The sequence below is a fragment of the Ascaphus truei genome, chromosome 17 (genome assembly GCF_040206685.1).
Source record: "Ascaphus truei isolate aAscTru1 chromosome 17, aAscTru1.hap1, whole genome shotgun sequence".
Classification (NCBI taxonomy): domain Eukaryota; kingdom Metazoa; phylum Chordata; class Amphibia; order Anura; family Ascaphidae; genus Ascaphus; species Ascaphus truei.
Genome location: NC_134499.1, coordinates 13,930,406 through 13,952,356, shown reverse-complemented (window position 1 = coordinate 13,952,356; position 21,951 = coordinate 13,930,406). Strand labels below are relative to the sequence as shown.

General features: G+C 52.5%; 1 protein-coding gene across 2 annotated transcripts in view; it reads left to right on the top strand.

Moving 5' to 3' along the window:
• The window catches only part of XRCC6 (X-ray repair cross complementing 6), a 32,617-nt gene that overhangs the window by 6,355 nt on the left and 4,311 nt on the right, over positions 1–21,951 (top strand). The window contains exons 4-12 of one of the 2 annotated variants that reach the window (XM_075574023.1): positions 504–642; positions 1,754–2,008; positions 2,817–3,000; positions 4,388–4,574; positions 4,967–5,135; positions 17,903–18,064; positions 18,198–18,327; positions 19,283–19,383; positions 19,947–20,060. In XM_075574023.1, the coding sequence (XP_075430138.1) occupies positions 504–642; positions 1,754–2,008; positions 2,817–3,000; positions 4,388–4,574; positions 4,967–5,135; positions 17,903–18,064; positions 18,198–18,327; positions 19,283–19,383; positions 19,947–20,060 (1,441 nt within the window). The remainder of the gene's footprint in view (positions 1–503; positions 643–1,753; positions 2,009–2,816; positions 3,001–4,387; positions 4,575–4,966; positions 5,136–17,902; positions 18,065–18,197; positions 18,328–19,282; positions 19,384–19,946; positions 20,061–21,951) is intronic. The other variant, XM_075574024.1, reaches the window with a different exon arrangement.

Here is a 21,951-nt window from a genome sequence, read left to right as displayed (position 1 = left end):
GGCCGAGTTGCAGACCTGTCTGAGACGTGAATGTGCTCACAAGTGGGATTTATAATGTATATCAATGTGCATATATACAGTATTTTTTATAGTGTGTATATATTTGTTTGTATGTCTATCCTATCTATCCTATCTAATCTCCAGCAGCCGGTCTTGTACTGATGAGACCCAAGTGGTTGGAATAGCTGTCTGTGAGTAGGGTTACTGGCTCTGCACTTCTGTAACTCAGGCCGTGCTGAAAAGCTGTGTCATGCAGCAGGTATAAGCTCATAGGGAACCATGTTGAAATGGATAAGTAAAGAGTGACACCCTGTGCTCATTTGCATGTCATTACCCAGAATCCCTGGCTGCAGCGGCAGCACTGTACGCTAAGGGATAATGGGGAAGGGCAGGGTTCCAGTCGTGTCCGAGACGTGTGGATGTGCTCACACGTGGGACTTTTATTTGATATGTATATATTTATTTACATATTACTTTGCAGTCACTTCTTGTCCTATTCTCAGTGCATCCGCAACGTCTACACCAGTAAGATTATCAGCAGTGACCGCGACCTCGTGGCTGTGGTGTTCTATGGAACCAATACGCACAAGAACACCGGGGATTTCCCACACGTGTACGTCCTGCACGATCTGGATACACCAGGTAGGGGAGGGGCTTTTTAACCCCGCAGACCCACCGCGGGCCAAGCCGAACCCGACGGCAGCGACGCAAGGGGTTAAATGTGGGGGGTTGGATTGTTTAGACGTCTGGCGAATTGATCCCTGGTGTGTTAGTCCTGGGCTGCCGTGACGGGGTTAAATATTGGTGATTGACAAAAACCCAGGGAAGTATGTGTTTCAAATACTTTTATTGTAATAGCTCAGAGGCGGCCAACTCCAGTCCTCAAGGGCCACCAACAGGTCAGGTGTTCAGGATATCCCTGCTTCAGCAGTCTGTGCAGTCATTGACTGAGCCACTGATTGAGCCACCTGTGCTGAAGCAGAGGATATTGGGAAATCCTCACCAGTCGGTGGCCCTTGAGGACTGGAGTTGGCCACTCGTGAGCTAGAGAATGTGTAAACACAATGGACAAGCTTCCCCCCCGCCCCCCAACCCCATACCCACCTCATTCAGGGACCCCGACGAAACAAAAACAGCCAGGTATTTTCTTCAAGTCAAATTAAATCTTTTTCCAACAAGTCCCTGTGCCTCAGTCACAGAGAGGAAGAAGTGACTTGTCACAATGAGCTTGCACAGGGTCCCCAACTTTAGAGGCAGTTAGGATATTACTAGAGCAGCGGTCCCCAACCTTTGTTACCCTGCGCTCCCCCTGCTAGAATATTTGTTCAGTGAACCCCTAATTAATCCTATCGCTAACAGATCTGTGTGACCGATCCCAGGCAGTATAGTATCCTGAGCTTGTGGGGGGAACACGCGCTTAATAATCCCCCAAACTGCTCCTCAGTGTGTGCAGGCAACATAGCTGTCACTCACTGTGGGAGCTTCCAAATTCACGCCCCACAATGCCTTGCTGCTGTGGTTGCAATGCATTGTGGGGAAACTCCTGCTGTAAGTGACAGCGATACCCCCCACACTAAGGTGCAGTTTGGGGCCTTACTAAGTGCGCAGTCCCCACATGGGCTAAGGACCCGCTATACTGCCTGGTGTCCGCCATGACACCATTTTTTAGCGAACCCCTCGGAGCCGCCTCTCGAACCCCTTGTTGAGAATTACTGTACTAGATTAATCCTTCTCCTACTGTCCCTCTGTGCAGGTGCAAAGCGAGTCCTGGAGCTGGACAAATACAGGGAGGAGAAGGGCAGGTCATTATTCCGCGACACCCTGGGGTATGGAGCCGACTTCTCCTTGGGGTTAGCCATCTGGGCTTGCTCAAACCTCTTTAGCAACGTGAAGATCAAAATGAGCCACAAGCGCATCATGCTGTTCACCAACGTGGACAACCCTCATTCCGACGACGTTACCGAGGCCGCGCTCGCACGGACCAAGGCTGGTGACCTCCGAGAGACTGGTGAGGACGGGGGCACCTCCTTCCACATTGTACTAATCACTAGATCTTATACTATATTAGTGAAAGCACTGTATGTTTGCCTGCCTGCCTGCCTGCCTGCCTGGATGTCCGGTGTCCCTAGGGGAAATCTGATTGGTCCCTTGGCCCGCCCCCGCACACCTCTCATTGTATTGTTCCACGATTTATAAATAATACTACCTATTACGCATTTACATCCCGGGCAACGCCGGGTCTCTCAGCTAGTACAGAATAAAACCATTTATAGGTCTACTGCAGAAAGCACTGATCCATTTACTCTAACTTCTCTGAGCTGCTAACCAAACCACCATACACTTTGCATCACGGCCACACACTTTCTGATGCTGGCATACCCCTTTTCATCTTGAAAATGCCACCGGTCACCTAACTCCTCAGCTGCCCTTTTGTCATCCAATGGGTTAAAGCAACAATCTGTCCTTCTAGTTTGTATTATTATTATGAATCTGAGCCCTGTTGACCCCTTGCTTGCCAAGAAATGTCAGGTTTTATTTTTGCCACTCGCTGTCACCTGGCGAGTAATACCGCCCTTTTCTATAGTAGTCCTGTGCTAAAGTTAAAAAAAAAACTGGGATGTCCATGAAGATCGAAATACAACGGATCAGCGGCATCAAATAAAGTAAACACAATAAAATCTAATTCCTGGAGGGATTGCCCCTTACAGCTGCCGCGCGATACTCTTATCGTGGGGATAATGACGTATAATTGCAGATCGGAGGGTCTCACAGAATTAGTACCGTGTCCTTCAGTGAGGTTGTTCACACCTTTACAGGAATCTGTCTGGATCTCATGAACCTCAAGAACTCCGACGGCTTTGACATCTCGCTGTTTTACCGCGACATCATCAACACAGATGAAGACGAGGATCTGGGGGTGGATTCTGAGGTTTCAGAGAAGCTGGAAGACCTCATGAAGAAGGTGCGGGCCAAGGAAGGCAAGAAGAGGGCTCTGGCCAGGTGAGACCGGAGCTAAGTCGGGTCTGATGTCCATTCAGCTGCTGTTGGAGGAGTCGGGAGGCGGCAGTCTTGTGGTGTATAAGGCTAAGGCCCCGCTCCCTCAGTCAGCGCGCCCGCACTGCAGACAGGCGGGGCGCTGACAGACACAGACCCCGATATGCGGTCTGTAGGGAGCCGGGAGGGGGGCGGGCTCCGATCGTGGTGCCGTCCACCCCCCACACACACACACATACATATATATACACACACACACACACACTTTGATAACACGCAGCTCCTTCCCTGCTCCCCGCCCAAGGCGCCTCCCATCTAGCTCCTTCCCTCCCCTCCTCCCCATTGGCTGACTCGCGTACCACGTGACGCATCAGCGCCGAAAATCACAAGATTCTTGCAGCATCGGCCGGCTGACGCGTCGCAGTACGTAGTCAGCTCTGCCGGAAGGAGGCAGCGGGGGCAGGGACCACTCGGACAAGGGTCTGGTGGTTCGCGGCCGTGCGCCCCGCCGGCCGCAGCGAGTTCGCAGCCTAAGAAGATTATAAAGGGAGCTGTAAAATAATGATAATACTGCAATATTTGTAAGTCCTCCAGTGTATACACACAAAGCTATATACAGCTCCAAAACAGAGTTGGGGCTTCCAAGTACTTCCAATTAAAATCAAATGTTATTTAAAAGATATCCTCGCTCGCATCGGAGAAACAACATGCAAACTCCGTTACTCTTGGTATGTGACGTCACCTTTGACGAATATGCTTCCTGGGTGTCATCTCGTACTGCATCCCATCGAGCGTTCTGACGTCCGAGACAACGTTACCAGTGTCACCGGTCGTCAGTCTCCAACGCGTTCCCCACTGTGTAGGTGCTTCATCGGGGAGATAACCTCCATGGAGACTAAATGCGCATGGACGTTATCCAACATGGGTGAGGATTTTCACAATGTTGGAATACATTTGATTGGAATTGGACTCTCCCCTTCTTGTTCTGAACACTTCTCCAATCTCCGGTGTTGTTTTTGACCAAAGGACATGCAACATCCAAGGGATTTAAGATTTTAAGATACTGCTGTGCATTGAGACTTGATAATCCTTATGGCTTCTTCTCCTGTAATGCCCCTGGCATGTTATAGAGCAGCAATGAGGAAGGGGTGATAGATTTGGGCTTTCCAGGAGAAGTAGGAGCCAGAGGGACAAGCGATAAATCACTGTACACGTTGGCTTACACGTTGCATCTTTAAATGGCATCACAATTGAATGGTGGCCCATATGAAGGGTGTAGTTTGTCTTTACTGGAGATTTCTGTGTTTTTCTCTCCCTCCTCCCACCCCCATCTCCCTCCACGCTCTTAACATTGATCTTGCTCTCCCCCTCGCCCCCTCACCCACCCCGGCAGGCTGAACCTTACACTGGGCCACGACATCAGCCTGGCGGTGGGAGTGTTTAACCTGGTGCAGAAAGCCACGAAGCCCGCTCCGGTGAAGCTTTACCGCGAGACCAACGAGCCTGTGAAGACCAAGACACGGACCTTTAACCGGGAGACGGGGAGTCTGCTGCTTCCCAGCGACACCAAGAAATCCCAGGTACTAAGGAGAGCAACATCCTGAGTAACCGAGGGCGTTATCTACTGAAGTGCGTTCGTACCGATCGGGCTGTAACGCATGGTCTCTCCCGTTGACTTGAGTCAAGTCAAGTAAATCTTCTTGCTTGCACCCGGATGATGGCTCAGGTGGGCTTGGCGTCAACGGCTCTAGTGTAGACCTCGTCCACCCAGTTGCTGGGTAATAGTTCCGATCTGCAGTTACATCCAACATTGTGCATGTGCCTCGGAGCATAGTGTGTATCTCAGCTTGGCAAAGCAGACGTGGCACGTGTTCTGTGAAGCGGACCTAATCTGCTTATGAAACTTCCCCTTATTCACACCCCAACGTTGGAGGCCAGCTTCTCCTCACTGCTATGTTTACTCTCCTCTCAGACTTACGGGAACCGTCAGATAGTGCTGGAGAAGGAGGAGACGGAGCTGCTGAAGAAGTTCGATGACCCCAGCTTGGTGCTGATCGGGTTCAAGCCCATAAGCCTGCTGAAGAAGCATCATTACATCAAGCCTGCACAGTTTGTCTACCCGGAGGAATCCCTGATTAGTGGTGAGTGCAAAGGATTCTGGGAGGGAGCCAGGGAATGTGGTTAACATCAAAGGGTGTGATGAGGAACTTGGCCTGATTTGTGAATGTGCTGTATAGGATGAGCAGTTGATACCATAGTTTCCTGCCATGTAGGCGTCTTCCCCGGGCTGGAGAACATTTTAGTTCCATTCATTAAAATGGAGCTGATCTTTTCTCCAGTGCGGGGAAACTGAATCAAAGCATGAATTGAATAGGGACCTAGGAGAAAATACAAAAGTATCATCGTCCATTTAAATCCCCTTTTGGGCATCTCTTCCTTGTTCTGTTCCATTATGGGGGGTTTCTCCTTGATTCAATATGGGGAAGAAGCCATAAACCGTATGTTAATAACATATATTCACTTAACTGGAAGACCGCACATCGTTCGATATTTGTTAGCATTGTTACACCTTCAAGTGAACCTGCAGGTAAGTAGTGGGGTATTTAAGCAGGGAGCAGCGCCCTGTAATAGACATGCTGATCTGTGTCCTGTCCCTGCAGGGAGCAGCGCCCTGTAATAGACATGCTGATCTGTGTCCTGTCCCTGCAGGGAGCAGCGCCCTGTAATAGACATGCTGATCTGTGTCCTGTCCCTGCAGGGAGCAGCGCCCTGTAATAGACATGCTGATCTGTGTCCTGTCCCTGCAGGGAGCAGCGCCCTGTAATAGACATGCTGATCTGTGTCCTGTCCCTGCAGGGAGCAGCGCCCTGTAATAGACATGCTGATCTGTGTCCTGTCCCTGCAGGGAGCAGCGCCCTGTAATAGACATGCTGATCTGTGTCCTGTCCCTGCAGGGAGCAGCGCCCTGTAATAGACATGCTGATCTGTGTGTCCCTGCAGGGAGCAGCGCCCTGTAATAGACATGCTGATCTGTGTCCTGTCCCTGCAGGGAGCAGCACCCTGTAATAGACATGCTGATCTGTGTGTCCCTGTAGGGAGCAGCGCCCTGTAATAGACATGCTGATCAGTGTCCTGTCCCTGCAGGGAGCAGCGCCCTGTAATAGACATGCTGATCTGTGTGTCCCTGCAGGGAGCAGCGCCCTGTAATAGACGTGCTGATCTGTGTGTCCCTGCAGGGAGCAGCGCCCTGTAATAGACATGCTGATCTGTGTCCTGTCCCTGCAGGGAGCAGCGCCCTGTAATAGACATGCTGATCTGTGTGTCCCTGCAGGGAGCAGCGCCCTGTAATAGACATGCTGATCTGTGTGTCCCTGCAAGGAGCAGCGCCCTGTAATAGACATGCTGATCTGTGTGTCCCTGCAAGGAGCAGCGCCCTGTAATAGACATGCTGATCTGTGTCCTGTCCCTGCAGGGAGCAGCGCCCTGTAATAGACATGCTGATCTGTGTGTCCCTGCAGGGAGCAGCGCCCTGTAATAGACATGCTGATCTGTGTGTCCCTGCAGGGAGCAGCGCCCTGTAATAGACATGCTGATCTGTGTCCTGTCCCTGCAGGGAGCAGCGCCCTGTAATAGACATGCTGATCTGTGTCCTGTCCCTGCAGGGAGCAGCGCCCTGTAATAGACATGCTGATCTGTGTCCTGTCCCTGCAGGGAACAGCGCCCTGTAATAGACATGCTGATCTGTGTCCTGTCCCTGCAGGGAGCAGCGCCCTGTAATAGACATGCTGATCTGTGTCCTGTCCCTGCAGGGAGCAGCGCCCTGTAATAGACATGCTGATCTGTGTGTCCCTGCAGGGAGCAGCGCCCTGTAATAGACATGCTGATCTGTGTCCTGTCCCTGCAGGGAGCAGCGCCCTGTAATAGACATGCTGATCTGTGTGTCCCTGCAGGGAGCAGCGCCCTGTAATAGACATGCTGATCTGTGTGTCCCTGCAGGGAGCAGCGCCCTGTAATAGACATGCTGAGCTGTGTCCTGTCCCTGCAGGGAGCAGCGCCCTGTAATAGACATGCTGATCTGTGTGTCCCTGCAGGGAGCAGCGCCCTGTAATAGACATGCGAATCTGTGTCCTGTCCCTGCAGGGAGCAGCGCCCTGTAATAGACATGCTGATCTGTGTGTCCCTGCAGGGAGCAGCGCCCTGTAATAGACATGCTGATCTGTGTCCTGTCCCTGCAGGGAGCAGCGCCCTGTAATAGACATGCTGATCTGTGTGTCCCTGCAGGGAGCAGCGCCCTGTAATAGACATGCTGATCTGTGTGTCCCTGCAGGGAGCAGCGCCCTGTAATAGACATGCTGAGCTGTGTCCTGTCCCTGCAGGGAGCAGCGCCCTGTAATAGACATGCTGATCTGTGTGTCCCTGCAGGGAGCAGCGCCCTGTAATAGACATGCGAATCTGTGTCCTGTCCCTGCAGGGAGCAGCGCCCTGTAATAGACATGCTGATCTGTGTGTCCCTGCAGGGAGCAGCACCCTGTAATAGACATGCTGATCTGTGTCCTGTCCCTGCAGGGAGCAGCGCCCTGTAATAGACATGCTGATCTGTGTCCTGTCCCTGCAGGGAGCAGCGCCCTGTAATAGACATGCTGATCTGTGTCCTGTCCCTGCAGGGAGCAGCGCCCTGTAATAGACATGCTGATCTGTGTGTCCCTGCAGGGAGCAGCGCCCTGTAATAGACATGCTGATCTGTGTCCTGTCCCTGCAGGGAGCAGCGCCCTGTAATAGACATGCTGATCTGTGTCCTGTCCCCGCAGGGAGCAGCGCCCTGTAATAGACATGCTGATCTGTGTGTCCCTGCAGGGAGCAGCGCCCTGTAATAGACATGCTGATCTGTGTCCTGTCCCCGCAGGGAGCAGCGCCCTGTAATAGACATGCTGATCTGTGTGTCCCTGCAGGGAGCAGCGCCCTGTAATAGACGTGCTGATCTGTGTCCTGTCCCTGCAGGGAGCAGCGCCCTGTAATAGACGTGCTGATCTGTGTCCTGTCCCTGCAGGGAGCAGCGCCCTGTAATAGACATGCTGATCTGTGTCCTGCCCCTCAGGGAGCAGCGCCCTGTAATAGACATGCTGATCTGTGTGTCCCTGCAGGGAGCAGCGCCCTGTAATAGACATGCTGATCTGTGTCCTGCCCCTCAGGGAGCAGCGCCCTGTAATAGACATGCTGATCTGTGTCCTGTCCCTGCAGGGAGCAGCGCCCTGTAATAGACATGCTGATCTGTGTGTCCCTGTAGGGAGCAGCGCCCTGTAATAGACATGCTGATCTGTGTGTCCCTGCAGGGAGCAGCGCCCTGTAATAGACATGCTGATCTGTGTCCTGTCCCTGCAGGGAGCAGCGCCCTGTAATAGACATGCTGATCTGTGTGTCCCTGCAGGGAGCAGCGCCCTGTAATAGACATGCTGATCTGTGTCCTGTCCCTGCAGGGAGCAGCGCCCTGTAATAGACATGCTGATCTGTGTGTCCCTGCAGGGAGCAGCGCCCTGTAATAGACATGCTGATCTGTGTGTCCCTGCAGGGAGCAGCGCCCTGTAATAGACATGCTGATCTGTGTGTCCCTGCAAGGAGCAGCGCCCTGTAATAGACATGCTTATCTGTGTCCTGTCCCTGCAGGGAGCAGCGCCCTGTAATAGACATGCTGATCTGTGTGTCCCTGCAGGGAGCAGCGCCCTGTAATAGACATGCTGATCTGTGTCCTGTCCCCGCAGGGAGCAGCGCCCTGTAATAGACATGCTGATCTGTGTCCTGTCCCTGCAGGGAGCAGCGCCCTGTAATAGACATGCTGATCTGTGTCCTGTCCCTGCAGGGAGCAGCGCCCTGTAATAGACATGCTGATCTGTGTGTCCCTGCAGGGAGCAGCGCCCTGTAATAGACATGCTGATCTGTGTCCTGTCCCTGCAGGGAGCAGCACCCTGTAATAGACATGCTGATCTGTGTGTCCCTGTAGGGAGCAGCGCCCTGTAATAGACATGCTGATCAGTGTCCTGTCCCTGCAGGGAGCAGCGCCCTGTAATAGACATGCTGATCTGTGTGTCCCTGCAGGGAGCAGCGCCCTGTAATAGACGTGCTGATCTGTGTGTCCCTGCAGGGAGCAGCGCCCTGTAATAGACATGCTGATCTGTGTCCTGTCCCTGCAGGGAGCAGCGCCCTGTAATAGACATGCTGATCTGTGTGTCCCTGCAGGGAGCAGCGCCCTGTAATAGACATGCTGATCTGTGTGTCCCTGCAAGGAGCAGCGCCCTGTAATAGACATGCTGATCTGTGTGTCCCTGCAAGGAGCAGCGCCCTGTAATAGACATGCTGATCTGTGTCCTGTCCCTGCAGGGAGCAGCGCCCTGTAATAGACATGCTGATCTGTGTGTCCCTGCAGGGAGCAGCGCCCTGTAATAGACATGCTGATCTGTGTGTCCCTGCAGGGAGCAGCGCCCTGTAATAGACATGCTGATCTGTGTCCTGTCCCTGCAGGGAGCAGCGCCCTGTAATAGACATGCTGATCTGTGTCCTGTCCCTGCAGGGAGCAGCGCCCTGTAATAGACATGCTGATCTGTGTCCTGTCCCTGCAGGGAACAGCGCCCTGTAATAGACATGCTGATCTGTGTCCTGTCCCTGCAGGGAGCAGCGCCCTGTAATAGACATGCTGATCTGTGTCCTGTCCCTGCAGGGAGCAGCGCCCTGTAATAGACATGCTGATCTGTGTGTCCCTGCAGGGAGCAGCGCCCTGTAATAGACATGCTGATCTGTGTCCTGTCCCTGCAGGGAGCAGCGCCCTGTAATAGACATGCTGATCTGTGTGTCCCTGCAGGGAGCAGCGCCCTGTAATAGACATGCTGATCTGTGTGTCCCTGCAGGGAGCAGCGCCCTGTAATAGACATGCTGAGCTGTGTCCTGTCCCTGCAGGGAGCAGCGCCCTGTAATAGACATGCTGATCTGTGTGTCCCTGCAGGGAGCAGCGCCCTGTAATAGACATGCGAATCTGTGTCCTGTCCCTGCAGGGAGCAGCGCCCTGTAATAGACATGCTGATCTGTGTGTCCCTGCAGGGAGCAGCGCCCTGTAATAGACATGCTGATCTGTGTCCTGTCCCTGCAGGGAGCAGCGCCCTGTAATAGACATGCTGATCTGTGTGTCCCTGCAGGGAGCAGCGCCCTGTAATAGACATGCTGATCTGTGTGTCCCTGCAGGGAGCAGCGCCCTGTAATAGACATGCTGAGCTGTGTCCTGTCCCTGCAGGGAGCAGCGCCCTGTAATAGACATGCTGATCTGTGTGTCCCTGCAGGGAGCAGCGCCCTGTAATAGACATGCGAATCTGTGTCCTGTCCCTGCAGGGAGCAGCGCCCTGTAATAGACATGCTGATCTGTGTGTCCCTGCAGGGAGCAGCACCCTGTAATAGACATGCTGATCTGTGTCCTGTCCCTGCAGGGAGCAGCGCCCTGTAATAGACATGCTGATCTGTGTCCTGTCCCTGCAGGGAGCAGCGCCCTGTAATAGACATGCTGATCTGTGTCCTGTCCCTGCAGGGAGCAGCGCCCTGTAATAGACATGCTGATCTGTGTGTCCCTGCAGGGAGCAGCGCCCTGTAATAGACATGCTGATCTGTGTCCTGTCCCTGCAGGGAGCAGCGCCCTGTAATAGACATGCTGATCTGTGTCCTGTCCCCGCAGGGAGCAGCGCCCTGTAATAGACATGCTGATCTGTGTGTCCCTGCAGGGAGCAGCGCCCTGTAATAGACATGCTGATCTGTGTCCTGTCCCCGCAGGGAGCAGCGCCCTGTAATAGACATGCTGATCTGTGTGTCCCTGCAGGGAGCAGCGCCCTGTAATAGACGTGCTGATCTGTGTCCTGTCCCTGCAGGGAGCAGCGCCCTGTAATAGACGTGCTGATCTGTGTCCTGTCCCTGCAGGGAGCAGCGCCCTGTAATAGACATGCTGATCTGTGTCCTGCCCCTCAGGGAGCAGCGCCCTGTAATAGACATGCTGATCTGTGTGTCCCTGCAGGGAGCAGCGCCCTGTAATAGACATGCTGATCTGTGTCCTGCCCCTCAGGGAGCAGCGCCCTGTAATAGACATGCTGATCTGTGTCCTGTCCCTGCAGGGAGCAGCGCCCTGTAATAGACATGCTGATCTGTGTGTCCCTGTAGGGAGCAGCGCCCTGTAATAGACATGCTGATCTGTGTGTCCCTGCAGGGAGCAGCGCCCTGTAATAGACATGCTGATCTGTGTCCTGTCCCTGCAGGGAGCAGCGCCCTGTAATAGACATGCTGATCTGTGTCCTGTCCCTGCAGGGAGCAGCGCCCTGTAATAGACATGCTGATCTGTGTCCTGTCCCTGCAGGGAGCAGCGCCCTGTAATAGACATGCTGATCTGTGTGTCCCTGCAGGGAGCAGCGCCCTGTAATAGACATGCTGATCTGTGTGTCCCTGCAGGGAGCAGCGCCCTGTAATAGACATGCTGATCTGTGTGTCCCTGCAAGGAGCAGCGCCCTGTAATAGACATGCTTATCTGTGTCCTGTCCCTGCAGGGAGCAGCGCCCTGTAATAGACATGCTGATCTGTGTGTCCCTGCAGGGAGCAGCGCCCTGTAATAGACATGCTGATCTGTGTCCTGTCCCCGCAGGGAGCAGCGCCCTGTAATAGACATGCTGATCTGTGTGTCCCTGCAGGGAGCAGCGCCCTGTAATAGACGTGCTGATCTGTGTCCTGTCCCTGCAGGGAGCAGCGCCCTGTAATAGACATGCTGATCTGTGTCCTGTCCCTGCAGGGAGCAGCGCCCTGTAATAGACGTGCTGATCTGTGTCCTGTCCCTGCAGGGAGCAGCGCCCTGTAATAGACATGCTTATCTGTGTCCTGCCCCTCAGGGAGCAGCGCCCTGTAATAGACATGCTGATCTGTGTGTCCCTGCAGGGAGCAGCGCCCTGTAATAGACATGCTGATCTGTGTCCTGCCCCTCAGGGAGCAGCGCCCTGTAATAGACATGCTGATCTGTGTCCTGTCCCTGCAGGGAGCAGCGCCCTGTAATAGACATGCTGATCTGTGTGTCCCTGCAGGGAGCAGCGCCCTGTAATAGACATGCTGATCTGTGTGTCCCTGCAGGGAGCAGCGCCCTGTAATAGACATGCTGATCTGTGTGTCCCTGCAAGGAGCAGCGCCCTGTAATAGACATGCTGATCTGTGTCCTGTACCTGCAGGGAGCAGCGCCCTGTAATAGACATGCTGATCTGTGTCCTGTCCCTGCAGGGAGCAGCGCCCTGTAATAGACATGCTGATCTGCGTGTCTCTGCAGGGAGCAGCGCCCTGTAATAGACATGCTGATCTGCGTGTCTCTGCAGGGAGCAGCGCCCTGTAATAGACATGCTGATCTGTGTCCTGTTCCTGCAGGGAGCAGCGCCCTGTAATAGACATGCTGATCTGTGTCCTGTCCCTGCAGGGAGCAGCGCCCTGTAATAGACATGCTGATCTGTGTCCTGTCCCAGCAGGGAGCAGCGCCCTGTAATAGACATGCTGATCTGTGTCCTGTCCCTGCAGGGAGCAGCGCCCTGTAATAGACATGCTGATCTGTGTGTCCCTGCAGGGAGCAGCGCCCTGTAATAGACATGCTGATCTGTGTGTCCCTGCAGGGAGCAGCGCCCTGTAATAGACATGCTGATCTGTGTGTCCCTGCAGGGAGCAGCGCCCTGTAATAGACATGCTGATCTGTGTGTCCCTGTAGGGAGCAGCACCCTGTAATAGACATGCTGATCTGTGTGTCCCTGCAGGGAGCAGCGCCCTGTAATAGACATGCTGATCTGTGTCCTGTCCCTGCAGGGAGCAGCGCCCTGTAATAGACATGCTGATCTGTGTCCTGTCCCTGCAGGGAGCAGCGCCCTGTAATAGACATGCTGATCTGTGTGTCCCTGCAAGGAGCAGCGCCCTGTAATAGACATGCTGATCTGTGTCCTGTCCCTGCAGGGAGCAGCGCCCTGTAATAGACATGCTGATCTGTGTGTCCCTGCAGGGAGCAGCGCCCTGTAATAGACATGCTGATCTGTGTGTCCCTGCAGGGAGCAGCGCCCTGTAATAGACATGCTGATCTGTGTGTCCCTGCAGGGAGCAGCGCCCTGTAATAGACGTGCTGATCTGTGTCCTGTCCCTGCAGGGAGCAGCGCCCTGTAATAGACATGCTGATCTGTGTCCTGTCCCTGCAGGGAGCAGCACCCTGTAATAGACATGCTGATCTGTGTCCTGTCCCCGCAGGGAGCAGCGCCCTGTAATAGACATGCTGATCTGTGTCCTGTCCCTGCAGGGAGCAGCGCCCTGTAATAGACATGCTGATCTGTGTCCTGTCCCTGCAGGGAGCAGCGCCCTGTAATAGACATGCTGATCTGTGTCCTGTCCCCGCAGGGAGCAGCGCCCTGTAATAGACATGCTGATCTGTGTCCTGTCCCTGCAGGGAGCAGCGCCCTGTAATAGACATGCTGATCTGTGTGTCCCTGCAGGGAGCAGCGCCCTGTAATAGACATGCTGATCTGTGTGTCCCTGCAGGGAGCAGCGCCCTGTAATAGACATGCTGATCTGTGTGTCCCTGCAGGGAGCAGCGCCCTGTAATAGACATGCTGATCTGTGTCCTGTCCCTGCAGGGAGCAGCGCCCTGTAATAGACATGCTGATCTGTGTCCTGTCCCTGCAGGGAGCAGCGCCCTGTAATAGACATGCTGATCTGTGTCCTGTCCCTGCAGGGAGCAGCGCCCTGTAATAGACATGCTGATCTGTGTGTCCCTGCAGGGAGCAGCGCCCTGTAATAGACATGCTGATCTGTGTGTCCCTGCAGGGAGCAGCGCCCTGTAATAGACATGCTGATCTGTGTCCTTTCTCTGCAGGGAGCAGCGCCCTGTAATAGACATGCTGATCTGTGTGTCCCTGCAGGGAGCAGCACCCTGTAATAGACATGCTGATCTGTGTCCTGTCCCTGCAGGGAGCAGCGCCCTGTAATAGACATGCTGATCTGTGTGTCCCTGCAGGGAGCAGCGCCCTGTAATAGACATGCTGATCTGTGTGTCCCTGCAGGGAGCAGCGCCCTGTAATAGACATGCTGATCTGTGTGTCCCTGCAGGGAGCTGCGCCCTGTAATAGACATGCTGATCTGTGTCCTGTCCCCGCAGGGAGCAGCACCCTGTAATAGACATGCTGATCTGTGTCCTTTCTCTGCAGGGAGCAGCGCCCTGTAATAGACATGCTGATCTGTGTCCTGTCCCTGCAGGGAGCAGCGCCCTGTAATAGACATGCTGATCTGTGTGTCCCTGCAGGGAGCAGCGCCCTGTAATAGACATGCTGATCTGTGTGTCCCTGCAGGGAGCTGCGCCCTGTAATAGACATGCTGATCTGTGTCCTGTCCCCGCAGGGAGCAGCGCCCTGTAATAGACATGCTGATCTGTGTGTCCCTGCAGGGAGCAGCGCCCTGTAATAGACATGCTGATCTGTGTGTCCCTGCAGGGAGCAGCGCCCTGTAATAGACATGCTGATCTGTGTCCTGTCCCTGCAGGGAGCAGCGCGCTGTAATAGACATGCTGATCTGTTTGTCCCTGCAGGGAGCAGCGCCCTGTAATAGACATGCTGATCTGTGTCCTGTCCCTGCAGGGAGCAGCGCCCTGTAATAGACATGCTGATCTGTGTCCTGTCCCCGCAGGGAGCAGCGCCCTGTAATAGACATGCTGATCTGTGTGACCATGCAGGGAGCAGCACCCTGTAATAGACATGCTGATCTGTGTCCTTTCTCTGCAGGGAGCAGCGCCCTGTAATAGACATGCTGATCTGTGTCCTGTCCCTGCAGGGAGCAGCACCCTGTAATAGACATGCTGATCTGTGTGTCCCTGCAGGGAGCAGCGCCCTGTAATAGACATGCTGATCTGTGTGTCCCTGCAGGGAGCAGCGCCCTGTAATAGACATGCTGATCTGTGTGTCCCTGTAGGGAGCAGCGCCCTGTAATAGACATGCTGATCTGTGTCCTGTCCCTGCAGGGAGCAGCGCCCTGTAATAGACATGCTGATCTGTGTCCTGTCCCTGCAGGGAGCAGCGCCCTGTAATAGACATGCTGATCTGTGTGTCCCTGCAGGGAGCAGCGCCCTGTAATAGACATGCTGATCTGTGTGTCCCTGCAGGGAGCAGCGCCCTGTAATAGACATGCTGATCTGTGTGTCCCTGCAGGGAGCAGCGCCCTGTAATAGACGTGCTGATCTGTGTGTCCCTGCAGGGAGCAGCGCCCTGTAATAGACATGCTGATCTGTGTGTCCCTGCAGGGAGCAGCGCCCTGTAATAGACATGCTGATCTGTGTGTCCCTGCAGGGAGCAGCGCCCTGTAATAGACATGCTGATCTGTGTGTCCCTGCAGGGAGCAGCACCCTGTAATAGACATGCTGATCTGTGTGTCCCTGCAGGGAGCAGCGCCCTGTAATAGACATGCTGATCTGTGTGTCCCTGTAGGGAGCAGCGCCCTGTAATAGACATGCTGATGTGTGTGTCCCTGCAGGGAGCAGCGCCCTGTAATAGACATGCTGATCTGTGTGTCCCTGCAGGGAGCAGCACCCTGTAATAGACATGCTGATCTGTGTCCTTTCTCTGCAGGGAGCAGCGCCCTGTAATAGACATGCTGATCTGTGTGTCCCTGCAGGGAGCTGCGCCCTGTAATAGACATGCTGATCTGTGTGTCCCTGCAGGGAGCAGCGCCCTGTAATAGACATGCTGATCTGTGTGTCCCTGCAGGGAGCTGCGCCCTGTAATAGACGTGCTGATCTGTGTGTCCCTGCAGGGAGCAGCGCCCTGTAATAGACATGCTGATCTGTGTGTCCCTGCAGGGAGCAGCGCCCTGTAATAGACATGCTGATCTGTGTCCTGTCCCTGCAGGGAGCAGCGCCCTGTAATAGACATGCTGATCTGTGTGTCCCTGCAGGGAGCTGCGCCCTGTAATAGACGTACTGATCTGTGTGTCCCTGCAGGGAGCAGCGCCCTGTAATAGACATGCTGATCTGTGTCCTGTCCCTGCAGGGAGCAGCGCCCTGTAATAGACATGCTGATCTGTGTGTCCCTGCAGGGAGCAGCGCCCTGTAATAGACATGCTGATCTGTGTGTCCCTGCAGGGAGCAGCGCCCTGTAATAGACATGCTGATCTGTGTCCTTTCTTGCAGGGAGCAGCGCCCTGTAATAGACATGCTGATCTGTGTCCTGTCCCTGCAGGGAGCAGCGCCCTGTAATAGACGTGCTGATCTGTGTGTCCCTGCAGGGAGCAGCGCCCTGTAATAGACATGCTGATCTGTGTGTCCCTGTAGGGAGCAGCGCCCTGTAATAGACATGCTGATCTGTGTCCTGTCCCTGCAGGGAGCAGCGCCCTGTAATAGACATGCTGATCTGTGTGTCCCTGCAGGGAGCAGCACCCTGTAATAGACATGCTGATCTGTGTCCTGTCCCTGCAGGGAGCAGCGCCCTGTAATAGACATGCTGATCTGTGTGTCCCTGCAGGGAGCAGCACCCTGTAATAGACATGCTGATCTGTGTGTCCCTGCAGGGAGCAGCGCCCTGTAATAGACATGCTGATCTGTGTGACCATGCAGGGAGCAGCACCCTGTAATAGACATGCTGATCTGTGTCCTTTCTCTGCAGGGAGCAGCGCCCTGTAATAGACATGCTGATCTGTATCCTGTCCCTGCAGGGAGCAGCACCCTGTAATAGACATGCTGATCTGTGTCCCCCTGCAGGGAGCAGCGCCCTGTAATAGACATGCTGATCTGTGTGTCCCTGTAGGGAGCAGCGCCCTGTAATAGACATGCTGATCTGTGTGTCCCTGCAGGGAGCAGCGCCCTGTAATAGACATGCTGATCTGTGTGTCCCTGCAGGGAGCAGCGCCCTGTAATAGACGTGCTGATCTGTGTGTCCCTGCAGGGAGCAGCACCCTGTAATAGACATGCTGATCTGTGTGTCCCTGCAGGGAGCAGCGCCCTGTAATAGACATGCTGATCTGTGTGTCCCTGCAGGGAGCAGCGCCCTGTAATAGACATGCTGATCTGTGCGTCCCTGCAGGGAGCAGCGCCCTGTAATAGACATGCTGATCTGTGTCTCCCTGCAGGGAGCAGCGCCCTGTAATAGACATGCTGATCTGTGTCCTGTCCCTGCAGGGAGCAGCGCCCTGTAATAGACATGCTGATCTGTGTCCTGTCCCTGCAGGGAGCAGCGCCCTGTAATAGACATGCTGATCTGTGTCCTGTCCCTGCAGGGAGCAGCGCCCTGTAATAGACATGCTGATCTGTGTGTCCCTGCAGGGAGCAGCGCCCTGTAATAGACATGCTGATCTGTGTCCTGTCCCTGCAGGGAGCAGCGCCCTGTAATAGACATGCTGATCTGTGTCCTGTCCCTGCAGGGAGCAGCGCCCTGTAATAGACATGCTGATCAGTGTCCTGTCCCTGCAGGGAGCAGCGCCCTGTAATAGACATGCTGATCTGTGTCCTGTCCCTGCAGGGAGCAGCGCCCTGTAATAGACATGCTGATCTGTGTCCTTTCTCTGCAGGGAGCAGCGCCCTGTAATAGACATGCTGATCTGTGTGTCCCTGCAGGGAGCAGCGCCCTGTAATAGACATGCTGATCTGTGTCCTGTCCCTGCAGGGAGCAGCGCCCTGTAATAGACATGCTGATCTGTGTCCTGTCCCTGCAGGGAGCAGCGCCCTGTAATAGACATGCTGATCTGTGTGTCCCTGCAGGGAGCAGCGCCCTGTAATAGACATGCTGATCTGTGTCCTTTCTCTGCAGGGAGCAGCGCCCTGTAATAGACATGCTGATCTATGTCCTTTCTCTGTAGGGAGCAGCGCCCTGTAATAGACATGCTGATCTGTGTCCTTTCTCTGTAGGGAGCAGCACACTTTTTCACGCGTTGCTCACCAGGTGCCTGGCTCGGGAAGTGATGGCGCTCTGCAGGTACACCCCCCGCAGGAACACACCCCCTCGCTTTGTGGCACTGGTCCCCCAGGAGGAGCAGCTAGATGAGAACAACATGCAGAGCATCCCTCCAGGTGAGATCAGGCAGGTGTGAGCAGCTGTACGGGACCCGGTTTGCATTCACTAGCTTATACACAGGAGGTGGCCCCTGTATAAACCTCTTCTTACTCTTTTTTTTTTTTTTTTTCTCTCTTGGCTCGCCCTCAGGTTTCAATCTGATTTTCCTGCCCTTCGCTGACGACATTCGTAAAGTCGACCAACCGGAAAAGGTTCCTGCTAACGAGGAGCAGGTGGAGAAAATGAAGGAGATAGTTCAGAAGCTACGGTTTAAATACAGGTGTGTTCATCCAGGAGACTTTTATAGTGCTAATATAGTGGGTCATGGGAAGTATGGGGGTGTGTGAGAGGTCAGACATGGTGGTGGAAGTGGGATCAATTCACAGTCGCCCATGAATAGAGGGAGAACATTAAAAAAAAACTTGCTTTTTTAAATCAGATCTTGCGTAGGGTATGTTAAATAATAGGGATAATAATAGGCACCCGAAACTCACCTTGGCAAACTTGATGCCCTCTACAACTCAATATGCCGCTTTGTTCTCCAATGCAACTACAACACACATCAATGTGAAATGCTCAAAGAACTAGATTTGTCATCTCTTGAGTTTAGGCGCAAAGTTCATCTCTCCTGTCTTGCCTTCAAATACTTTCTGGGCAAGCTACCCCCTATCAGAACAAGCTCCTCACCCCTACCGCATGCATCACTTATCTGAGATCTGACTCCAAAAGACTGTTCATGGTCCCACGGTTCAACAAAGTATCCGGCCGCTCCTCCTCCTCTTACCGCGCACCCCAAAACTGGAACAATCTACCGGAGACTCTCTCAGCCACCAGTCTAAGTTCTTTCAAAACTAAAGCACTGTCACATTTTAATCTGGTCTGTAACAATTACATGCGCCCATAATATATATTATCTCTAACTGTGCATACAATGTCTTGTATATAATGTATAACCCGGCTCACTCATTGTAACTATGTATTTGTAACCATGTATCTGTCATCATAACTCTATGCCCAGGACATACTTGAAAACGAGAGGAAACTCTCAATGTATTAGTTCCTAGTAACACATTTTATAAATAAAAAATAGGGTGGGTAAATTGAAGAACCCCCACACCCCAAAAATATATTTGTGTACGGTGAGCACTGCTATCTTCCGTGCTGAGCATGCACTGAGATAGGTCGTCGCCCCCGTCCCCCATTTGATCCCTCCTCCGCTTTGCTTGGTTCTCCAGGAGCGACGGCTTTGAGAACCCTGTCCTCCAGCAGCACTTCCGGAACCTGGAGGCTCTTGCCCTGGATTTGATGGAGCCCGAGCCCATCGAGGACCTGACACGTAAGGTCTTTTCTGGGTTCCGTCCTTGTTCTCCTTTTTTTTCTTACCCTATTATTTGTGTTCCCTCTTCCCTAATTTATAAAGCATGGAAGAGGGCAGATGGATGTATAGACGCTTTGAGCTTGGCAGCAGAGGGCTACTTGTGTGTCTTCTGGGGGATGCTGTAATGCACATAACCAGCGGAGATCCGTCACTGACGCTGCCATCTCCTTGCGGCAAGACCCAGTCATATGAATGGGTCTTCAATCTTCTCTAGCAAGGAGAAGACTTCTTCACAACATATCTATTGCTTGTTCACTTCTGCCGTTTGAATGTTTGACAGACCTATTATGTCTTCTCTGCATACAATACATTACCTCTGTGTACCACTATCCCCGTTAATTCATCTCCATTGAAGGTACTTGGTAATCGAAGCAGCAGGTTAATATTCCAATGGTTTATTAAGTAGTACTCGCAATATAAACGTCTACTACACTGATACAGGGGGCTGGTGGCATGGGGCTGTTGTGGACGGCCCTAACGCGTTTCGCCTTGTCTTCTCATTGTTCATGTTGTGTGTCCAGTACCGAAGGCTGACATGATGGATCGCCGGCTGGGCGCCCTGGCGGAAGAGTTTAAGGAGCTGGTTTATCCTCCTGGATACAACCCAGAAGGCAAACCTGTCAAAAGGAAGCAAGGTGAGAAACTGTGTGTGTATCAAAGCATGAAATCCGTGTGTACTGGGCAGTGAAGACTGTAGCCTGTGTGTGTCTGACCACGGACACTGTGTGTGTATTTCGGACCATAAACTGTGTGTACCGGACAGTGAAAACTGGACACTGGGCATATGTCAGACCATATAGACGTGTGTGTGTGTGTGTGTGTGTGTGTGTGTATATATATATATATGTGTATATGTATATGTATGTATGAGAAAAAGCGCCTGATCCATGTGTAAAATCTGGTAACAAAATTTTAATAAAAAAATCACAAGACAAATGCACACTCAAAATTTGTCAATGCAAATTAAGCATTGTATGGGTAAACCCATGCGCCAACAAGTAGCTGCTCGCCGAATGTTTACTTCAGTACATCAGACCTCACTGCTACCGGTGCATCACAGTCAGATGTCTCTCCAGAAATTCAGGTATACAGTCTGTTGTTCCAGCATTAGATGCTGTGTGTGGCTCAGGGAACGTCCTCCCTCTCCTGGCAGCAGACGCACGAGCTATTCCACCAAACGTAGCTCCTTGAAACCACGTGCCCTACGTGTACGCGTTTCTTCCGATTGGCGGATTTCATAAGGGGATATATATATATATATATATATATATATATTCATGTAGAGGTATCAGTACCGTGTTAGCCGAGCTTCAATAATCAAAAAATAAATAGATGATACCGTTCTGTGGCTAACGAAATGCTTTTATTTGTGCGAGCTTCATATATAAAACAACAAATTGGAGTAGCGCCTTTGTATACTGATCTAAATTAATATTAGCTGTGTTAGACAAGATATAGTAATCAGGCTATATAACCAATAGATACCTAAAGGCGATATATTGAGACTAGCAGCTGTATATAATAGACTAGACTATAAAGATAATACTAAAAATATATATTAATATTAAAAATATATGAACCAGTCCACAAGTTACAGTCCAAAGATATACATAGTCACTGGAGATTTTGCAGCCCGAATATATGGATCACCAAATCCCAAGGATATCTGAAAAATCAAAAGAAAAACAGGCACACTCCTATTGTATTAAAGTATATAAAAGTTTTATAGGACCATAACATATAAAAAGCACACTCACAAACCGAGTATATAATCAAGCATATATGAGATATACCCATTCGCCAAAGACTGCAGGGGTCCACGTCAGACGTTCCTTTGGTGCCTCCTCTGCTGTAACAGGTAGCTCAGCAGGATGTATGGATACTCCGGGAACCGGATGATGTCATCGCTCAGCGTCCCATGTAAAGATTTCCTCCGGTATCAGCACTTTCAGCTGGCACTATCCACCATGAATTGCTGCATATACCCGCAGTCAGGGGATCCCCTGACGAAGTCATTAGTGACGAAACGCGTAGGGCGTTTCCTAAAGTTGCGAGCACAACAGCTGTTTTTACTAACGAGCGGAGAGTTTACTTTTGCGACTATTGAGGACTGTCTTTGGGCTGCCGAGTTCCCCCTGACTGCGGGTATATGCAGCAATTCATGGTGGATAGTGCCAGCTGAAAGTGCTGATACCGGAGGAAATCTTTACATGGGACGCTGAGCGATGACATCATCCGGTTCCCGGAGTATCCGTACATCTTGCTGAGCTACCTGTTACATCAGAGGAGGCACCAAAGGAACGTCTGGCGTGGACCCGTACAGTCTTTGGCGAATGAGTATATCTCATATATGCATGATTATATACTCTGTTTGTGAGTGTGCTTTTAATATGTTATGGTCCTATAAAACTTTTATATACTTTAATACACTAGGAGGGCGCCTGGTTTTCTTTTATTTTTTTCAGATATAGATATATATATATCTATATATAAAGCAGAAAAGTATTGCTTGACCTGAAGAAGAGA